Raw genomic sequence first — 9188 nt, 5'->3', positions numbered from 1 at the left:
AACATGCAATCCTGACAGTGCTGGACAGAGGCCTAGAACCTGTTTTGTTTCTATTGACGGGGGCTCAGCCCTGAAGTATTTGAAGTACCAATCGTGATGAACACCTGAATTGGGTCCCACAAAATTTAGTGGGCCTTAATCCCAAGTTAAGTGCATGTCATTTCAGCTGTGGTCTGAGATCTTGAAATATAGGAAAGGCTGTGGCTCATGCTTTGCAAGCAGAAGGTACTAGGTTCAATCCATGGCATCAGCAGGTAGGGCTTGGGATGTCCCGGCCTGAAGCCTGAGAGCCATTGATAGAGCAGGCAGATTGATCTAGATGGATAACCTAAGATGTGAAGGCTCAGAAAAAAGCTTGGGGGAAATGGAGAAAGACAGGATTGTTGCAGTTTTTTTTGTTGGGCCTTCATATCTCTAGTCCAACTAGTATAAGAAACCTTCCTATGTCCCATGAATGCTAGGTATTTAGACTTAGCACGTATAAACTAGAATCAAGGAAATGGGTAAATTAAAGCCATAGGAAATTCCAGACAAATAGATAATAGCGGAGCTTCTACAAAGAGAGGATTAAAAACTCATTTCTATGTTAATGCTATAAAAGTACAGGGTTTCCTGTTTACCATGAAAGCGGCAGAGGCTCACTTGGTTTCCTCCTCCATGGCTCCATTTGACAAGCTGAAAGCATCTCCTACTGAGCTGTCACTACCTCTGCTTCAGCTCCTCCTGTTAGCAAAGTGTCTGTTCTGAAGTTTCTGATGGATACCTAAGGACTTAAGGATGTTATGCCTCATGAAGGAATTGCACCAAGGACACCAAACGGATAAAAAAAAGAGGCAAATATTTATTTAAGAGGACAATATATTGCAGCCAAGCATAAAAGTGTACATAACAATAAATCTAACATTTATATCATGGTTTCCCCCCCCCCCATGCAGCCTTTCCCTGCTTTTCTGAAGCTTAGCAGATTGTCACTTTAAAAAATCATTTCTTTTTATTCCTGTTGGGCTCCTTTTGCACTGTCCTAACTTGAAGACTGTTGCAGCAGTATTCATAGAGCCAAGCTACTAAGTCAATTGGAGCCAACCTCAGCCTGCAGGTGTGATGTCACAGCTTTGAATTCCCCACCTGCCCCAGATTTTAAACTCAATATGGAAAAAGTAGGATTCCTTTTAACTGGAGATTGTCTTGGATTTGTGAAGTTGCTGGTATTATGTCTTATGCATAGATGCTGGCCTGCCTTGTGTATGTGTTGCAGAGTAAGGCTAAAAGTGTTTTACGCTGCAAAAAAGTACTCATGCCAGGTTGGAAAGTGTATGATTACGAAATATGCTAAAGCTAAGCTAAGTGCTTGGACAGGAGACACCCTCCCACACAGGTCCATGATAGAACTTAAGCTGGATATAAACGTAATATACATACAAATGACACCCTATTATTCTGGATTGAATTATTAAACTTGATACCACCACTCCTGCCCCGTCCTTGAAATGGCCTTCTGAGGTCTGTTGGGGTTCATTTTTTAGTGATCTTCAAAAGGCAACATATTTTTAGTAACGTCTAATGCCATTTTTAGCAGCTTTTTTTTTTTAGTGTTGCCTTCCAGTGTATTGTTTATTGAGGTTTTGTTCTTTGCAAACTAACTCTTGGAATCTTTGTAAGCTGCTCTGAGCCATAATGGGATAGGGGGGGAAAGCATGTTCATTAGTATAAAAATAATACCAAGCAAAGGGAATGCTACTTTTCCAATTATAAAAGCCCGCTTCAACTGTAAACATTCAATGCCCACCCTGCTCTTTCCATCATTTATGCCTGGTGCTTAAGTAGGTAGTTAAGGAAACCAGTTCCCGAGCCATCCTCCCTTTGCAGCCTCCGAGGCGCATTGTGGCACGAGCTTTCCCCCCTAGGCGACAGCTTCCCCCTTCCTGAGGCAAGTGACTCATTTGCTGCTGCATCAGGCCGCCCACCCAGTTGCCATGAAGCTCGCTGCGAGGGGGTGGGCAACAAAAGCAGCTGCCGCTCCCAGGTATCCTCCTGGCTCGCAAGCGATCCGCGCCCCCGTCCCTCCGCTGCCTTGGCAGGCGCTTCTGGAGAAGAGCATCAGCCAGGAGGCGCGCGCGCTGGCTCTTGCTTTTGGCAGCCTCTCGCCTTGCATCTCTGTCTTTGTCCGCATCCTCAAACCCGCCCCTCCTTCACCTGCCTTTCTCCGCGCAGCATCTGCTTTAGGGGTTCTCTCCTTTCTTCCATCAAGCGTCCGTCTCTGCGACTGGATCCACTCCCGGATTCCCCGCTTCTCTCTCTCTCGTCCACGGCAGGATCCGCTCCGGGTTTCTACTGATTCCGACGACGGGGAAAGGGAAGATCCAGGCCGGGTCTCGGCTTTCGCTCAGAGCCTGCCCACCGCCCTCCTCCTCCTCCTCCCTTTCGCCCATCACTACCATCCCCACCATCCCCATCGCTCGGCGCTCCCCGGGGCCGGACCGTGCCGGGCAGGTTACTCGCCGGGTGCCCGGCCGGGAGGGCTGTGGCCCGCCCGCCCATCTCTGTGGGGCGCGGGTGGGGGGCGGGGAGGACGACCATGCACCGAGTCGTCTCCAACCAGCGCTCGGTCTCCTCCTCCTCGGGCTCCTTCCAGGCTCCCCCGCCGCCTCCCCCCGCCGCGGACCTGCAGCCCCTTTTCCTGGGCGGCGGCATCAGCAGCACCAGCAGCTCGAGCGGCGGCACCCGGAGGGGCAGGCGAGGCTCCGTGTCCAGCTCGGCCTCCACCCGCACTCGCAGCAGGAGCAGCAGCAGCAGCGGCGGCCGCAGCAGTGAGGAAGAGGAGGAGGAAGAGGGCGAGGAGGAGGAAGCCAAGCCCCTCGTGCCGGTTCAGGAGCCCGCCTCGCCGCCCGCCCCGCCCGCCGCCTGCGCCTCCCCGGGGTCCAGCAGCACCTCCACGTCGGGCTGCAGCATGACAGCCGCCGAGCTGTACGGGGCTCCGGCCGCCGGGCCCGGGGCGGCGGCGGCGGCGAGCGCGGCCGCGGGGCTGCTGTGGGCGGGGGGCTCGGGCGGGTCTCGCTGGGGCTACAAGGCGCTGTCCCTGGTGCTGCTGCTGGGCCAGGGCGCGCTGCTGGACCTCTACCTGATCGCCGTCACCGACCTGTACTGGTGCAGCTGGATCGCCACCGACCTGGTGCTGGCCGCCGGCTGGAGCATCTTCTTCTGCCGCAATAGCCGCGCTCGTCGCCGGGAGCGCCCGTCCGGCGTCGGAGGGGGACACCCGCCGCCGCCCTTGCACCCGCTGCTGGGCCACCCGCCCCACGGCGGCCGAGGCGCCTGCGCTGCGTCGGGCGGGAAGGCAGGGGGCGCTCCGCGGGGCGGGGACTTCGCCTACGCCCACTTGGCCTGGCTGATCTACGCCATCGCCTTCACGCCCAAGGCGGCGCTCATCCTGGGCACGTCCATCCTGGAGCTGGTGGAGCTGCGCCTGCCGCTGGGCGCCACGGGCTTCCGGATCACGCTGGCGCTCTCGGCCCCGCTCCTGTATTGCCTCCTGCGGGCCATCGGCGCCGAGGGCGGCTCCGGCTCCGGCCAGCTCCTCCTGCCGCCCCAGCCGCCGCCGCAGCACCGCGCCGCCGCCGCTTTCCTGGCCACGTGCTTGGACCTGCTGGACAGCTTCACTCTCCTGGAGCTGCTGCTCCTGCAGCCCGGCCGGCCGGCCTTGCCGCTGCCGCCGCCGCTCCGCTACGTGCTCATCGCCGTCTACTTCCTGTGCCTGGCCTCGCCGGTGCTGTGGCTGTACGAGCTGAGCGCCCCGCGGGCCCCCGGCGCCGCCCGCCTGGCCTTGCACTGGCTGCTGCCCGCCGGGCTCCTGGACGCGCCGCTGCTGGCGCTGCGCTGCCTCCTGCTGGTGCGCTACCAGCAGCCCCTCTCCATCTTCATGCTCAAGAACCTCTTCTTCCTGGCCTGCCGGGGCCTGGAGGCCCTGGAGACCTGCTGCCTCCTGCACTCCGCCGGCGGGCTGGCGGGCAACGGCAAGAACGCGCCAGCCCCCTCCGCCGGGGTCGGGGCCGGCCAGCTCAGCCACTGCATCTCCGAGAACGACATGGGGCCCCATGGCTACGTCAACACATTGGCCGTCACCGCGCAGAGCTGAGGGGGTCCACGCCCGTGCCAGTGCCCCTCTGCAGTTGCCCCACCTTGTATTCCATGCCAGTTCAGCTTAGGTACCCACCTGCTCTAGTTACTTTCCCTTTTACATGTCTCCGATTTTCAGATTGCCCCAGTCGCCCAAACCCAGGCCCCTTAGGAGACAGCATTTGTGCATCTGACCCAGCTCCCTATCTCAGGGCACTGTAACTTTCTGAGCAGTTGTCCTGAATAACCTACCTAGTCTGACCCTTCCCTGGAAAGTTCATTGTCCATGGCAAACCTAGGGATTTTGACCTGTGCCTGTTTTAGTTCCCCTTGTCCACTTTTATCTCTGCCAATCTCAACCAGATTAAGGTCCATTTAATTAGCCAATGATATGGTCTCTCCTGGGAATTCAGTGGATACAGTACAGTAATGCTAATTTTTTGAGTGAAGCAGTGGCCATTGGTTTAAACCAGCTGCACCCATGAAAGTATTGCCCTGGCATCGTTCAACATTGTCTAAAATATGTGGTCCACTGCATCACCCTAGTGGCTGTGTGGTGAGCTGGTGCCCATATAGTTTGGAGTCTTGGCAGTAGCTACACCTCAATGGTAATGTGAAGCAGCCTAATTTCCCCATCCTAATTAGTCAGGCTGTCTTTTGTGGCAATATCTGAGCTGCTCTTGCCTTAAATCATGTACTACTTTAATCATGAAAACTTTTAATATTGTTAGATATTCTGTCATTACAGAGCAGCTAGACACACCTAAATACACAACATAATGAATGCTGCGGCACTAGTCAAACCAGCTATTGGGCCAAAATGATGGCAGCATCATTTTTTAATCCTTTCACCCAAGTTCTTACAAACTATTCCAAATCCTTTTCTTCCACCCCATCCCCATAACCCCCAAATCATTCCTATTTATTCTGTAGGTTCCTTCTAATGACAACTTAATGTGCTGTGGCTACAGACCCCTCACCTCTTTTGCTTCTGTTTATAGAAATCAAGATGGAAGAGGCTTGTTTAACTGCCTAACTGCACATTCCAGATTATATATTTCACGTCGGGTTCAGTTTCTCAGTCATGATCAAGTTTTTGGATTTTTGCTCTCTGACCTGTGGGTTTTTTCTCTTTTCTGAGGTGCCTCCTACCACCACTGCCTCTAGGAGAGCAGAGAGAGGGCATCACCCACTTGGAATTCCTGGAAAAACATATTACTGTAAGCTGTCCAGGTTCTTCATATCCTATGTTGGGCTCCTCCTCCATGCAGTGGAGAGCCACCCAGCCATAATGCCAATGCTGAACAAAGAGAGAGGAGCGCTATGGCGGGTGCTAAGTTAGGCTCTGCTCACAGGCTCTACCACTTCAAACTGCAGGTGGGAACTCACATGATCAGATGCTTACTCATTCAAAATTTCCTTCCATGTGGCAAGCTAGAGGTCAGCATCAAGGGTTCTAGCCTACCTTCTTGACACATCCAATTTATGTATACGGCAAATACATATGTATATGTGTGTGTGTGGTAGAACATTTAGTAATGTGCACTCCCACTTGCAGGCTGAGGTGGTACAGCCCAGAACAACTTTGGCCATTCAAAAATCTGTGCCTCTCTTTAGCACAGTTGCTCAGGGTGCTATAGGCACGCTAGCTGCTCTAGGGCACAATTTTACTGAACAAAAGATGAAAACCATTTTAAGGACAAATAAATCAGCAGGAGCTGCCTTTCTCAGGAAAGGGCGCCTGTTTCATCTGCAGGTTCCTTTTAAAATATGGCGTCTCAGTGCATTCAGCCACACCTGCGCCTTTGTGGGGCAAATCGTATTTTCAGCATGACCACATGTTATTTGTTTCATTTTGTCCACAGCACTCCTCTGCTGTGGGACAATGCAATTTGGCTTGTGTGATACTTGAGTTCCCAATGGCTTTCATTTAGGAAGACTGACATAGACAAGTCTTCCACATGTTAGGCCTTGGAATACATGACTATTCCTGCCCTCAAGGAAAAGGAAGTAATTTTAACCCTCTTGTACATTGTACAAAAGTTCATCACCACTCCCTCACTCTGGGGATAAACTAATTTCTGCCTTGGGGGTTTCTGGGATTAGGGTGGTACCTGCAATCTTTTAAGACGAAAGGAGCCATCTTTCTCCTTGCTGAAAATTTCTACCTCTGTGCTTGAACCTCATTGCATCATGTGCCGACCTTGCACATAAGGGAGTTATGTCCGATTCCCCCTCCTCCAAGGGGCCAAACTCTCTTCTTCATTGAGACATTTTACACACCGGTGATAACAGGGTCTTATCAACAGCCTCTGCTTATGGGGGCTCTCGTTTTCTAGCTCTTGGGAATAGACCTGCACGATTTTAATAATTGGTGCTCTGTTTTGAGGACAGCTTTCACTTGCTTATTTAAGTAGGGACTTAAATAAAGTGAAAAGGAGGAGGGAACTATGCCATCCTCTTATTTCTAGATATTTATTGGTGCTGCTTGTTATGCGCTAAATAGTAAACTCGTTGACACGGAATGGAAACAGGCAGAAAGGGGTCACATTATAAATGGTCTTGTTGCCTGGCTATCTTGGAAAGATCCCCAATCCTTTCCTTACATGCCTATGCTTCTTCTTTGTATGTGGGCCCAGAATTTTTTTGTGTGGGGAGGGGGAAAGGACATATAATTTGAAATAACCTGTCCTGGTGGATGCCAGCTGCCTTTGGTCTTAAAATCCCCAAGCTGCCTAGGTAGGAAAGAGAACAGAATGCTAACAACCACTGTATAAAACCTGTGGTGTGCGATTGGGAGATGTTTTTCTCCACTCAGTAACCACTCATATAGACAGTCAAGTTATTGTGCTATGGAGAAATGATACAAAAGCCAGAGGTGGTGATAAATAACCTGGTTCTCATGCACTCTTATAATACTACATTTATATACCCAGCCTTTTCTCTCTATGGTTGTTTATAGAATTGGGATTTTCATTGGGTGGTTAACTCCATAGGAAGCTGCCTTATACAGAGTCATAAAGTTACACTGACTGGCAGTGGCTCTCCATGATTCAGGCAGGGGTCTCTCACAGCCCTACCTGCATACACCAGGAACTGAACGTGGGACTTTCTGCATACATAGATGTTCTACTTGAGCTTCAGCCCTGGAGTTGCTTTGAGATACCTGCTTACTGACCTCAAGCTAACCCATTGCTGTTGCAGGAACGAGAACTAAGGTTTAACTTTTTCACCAGTGATTTTATCCTGTCCGGTCTCCAAAGCAGATCTTCTGAAAGACTTTGTGTGGAATTCTGGCCAGAGGCCTTCCCTTCGGTAACTCCTTTCTATTTGTCTGGACAATCTTGGTGCTGTGACTGTGATTGTAAAACTTAAGTACTGTGGACTTTCCCTCTGAGCTCTAAGAGACTTTTAGTGGGGATGCTAGTTTCCTGACAGAAAGAACAGGTGTGCATACAAATACTTCACTTCCTCCCAGAGAGAATCTGCTACAAAACAGGCTGCTGTGCAGTAATCAAATGCTATAAGCCATTACAGCTGTTATTTGCATTTAGTTAACACTGAAATTTAAAATTGCACATTTAAATATATTGTGGTTGCCATAAAGTAGGTGGGCAAGAGCACCTACCATTTGTAAAAACAGTTCAGTAACGGAACAGATTTGTGTGGCACAAATATTGGTAAAAATAAGGAATCTTGGTGGTTTAGAGCAACAACAAGGTATGACAGCTCTTGTATGCCATTAAATAAAAACCAATTCAGTTGTGATTATGTTGCATTTACTGTAAATCAGTCCTAACTCAATTTCAGTACTTTCATCTCAATCTGGATAAGGAATTATAAACATGGGAGAACAGGCCTCTGCACACAAATGGAAGTGGAATGGTTACAAACCACACTACATACAAGCTTAAGGAAGAAGTATGCAAGTTCTGGCTCAGAATCCCTCTATTTAAAGAAGCTGTGATATTTATTTTTTTAGGGAAAGCCCCTAACGTATGAAGACAGTGTCCCAAGGAGAAGGAAATTAAAAGAGACAGGCAGAAAGCAAGGCAAGGAAACTGAGCATCCCCACAAATTTAGAGCTTTTTTAAAAAATAAAACAATTTGTTTTTAAAATAAAACCTAGGAACTGATTTCGTTGTTGATGATGTCTGGTGGTTTAATTATTTGCAGGACAGATCTGTGATAACAATTGTGCTTTCAGAAATTGTAAAGGAGAAAAGCAAACAAATTTAGACTTTAGGTCTGGACATGTAGCAGAATAAGGTGGTGAAGTGCTGAAGTGGTAAAATAAGCTGTGCCACTTCAGACTCAGGTAAGTGATCACATTTCTCCATCCTTCCTGCAGGCACAAATACATACTAGGCCAGATATAGAAGTTTTCGTCTTTCTGTGCTAGTTTTCTATCTGCAGGTTTTTTATTTCGACAAGCATTCAGAGCTGGATTCTCTCACCTGCATTATGATTGACTGTTCAGTCTATCATCTCAGCATCCTACCAGCTCAAAAAAGTTCCAAATTATGAAGGGAAGCAAAGTTGAATAACTTGGTAGTAGCTGTACTCTAGAAAATATCTGGACTGAAGGCATGCTGGTTATTCTCCTCTTGCTAGGTGTGCAGTGTACCCATATCCAGGCTGGCCTCTTGAGTGCAACTACGTAGCTTGCCATTAGTTAAGTACAGTAAACCAGCAACTTACATGGGGGTTACATTCTGGGGATCACACCTAAAACCAGAATCATGTATATTAAAAACCATTGGGTTCAATGGTGGGTGGGATTGCCAAAGTCTTATTTCCTGGATGCTCACCCCGTTTCCATTTACTTTTTTTTTTGTCAAGTGAATAAAGCTGAGCACACAAAAGTTAAATGTGCACAGGTTGGGAGCTCACTGTATTGCAAGAGGAGGCAATTACATTCCTCCATAAAAGCCTTATTCTGCGGGAAAAGTTCACCAGTCTCTTATCTCCCTGCCCCCCTAACATCCAGCGTCCACCAGTCCTTATGTAAAGTGAAAAACAGAACAAATGCCACTTAATTGATGCTCTGGATACCTAACATATCATTTTCTTTA

General features: G+C 49.4%; 1 protein-coding gene across 1 annotated transcript; it reads left to right on the top strand.

Moving 5' to 3' along the window:
* Nucleotides 1-2188: 2188 nt before the first annotated feature.
* Nucleotides 2189-8249, top strand: TMEM121B (transmembrane protein 121B). Its single transcript, XM_081927149.1, has one exon. The coding sequence runs from the start codon at nt 2576-2578 to the stop codon at nt 4130-4132; it is 1557 nt and encodes a 518-aa protein (XP_081783275.1). The 5' UTR covers nt 2189-2575; the 3' UTR covers nt 4133-8249.
* Nucleotides 8250-9188: the final 939 nt, after the last annotated feature.

The sequence above is a fragment of the Podarcis melisellensis genome (genome assembly GCF_964234715.1).
Source record: "Podarcis melisellensis genome assembly, chromosome: 10".
NCBI lineage: Eukaryota > Metazoa > Chordata > Lepidosauria > Squamata > Lacertidae > Podarcis > Podarcis melisellensis.
The sequence above is the reverse complement of the archived record's forward strand: the minus strand, read 5'-3'. Positions and strand labels throughout refer to the sequence as shown.

Excerpts from the sequence above, each read along its gene's own strand:
- TMEM121B (XM_081927149.1), top strand. The coding sequence starts at position 2,576 with ATGCACCGAGTCGTCTCCAACCAGCGCTCGGTCTCCTCCTCCTCGGGC.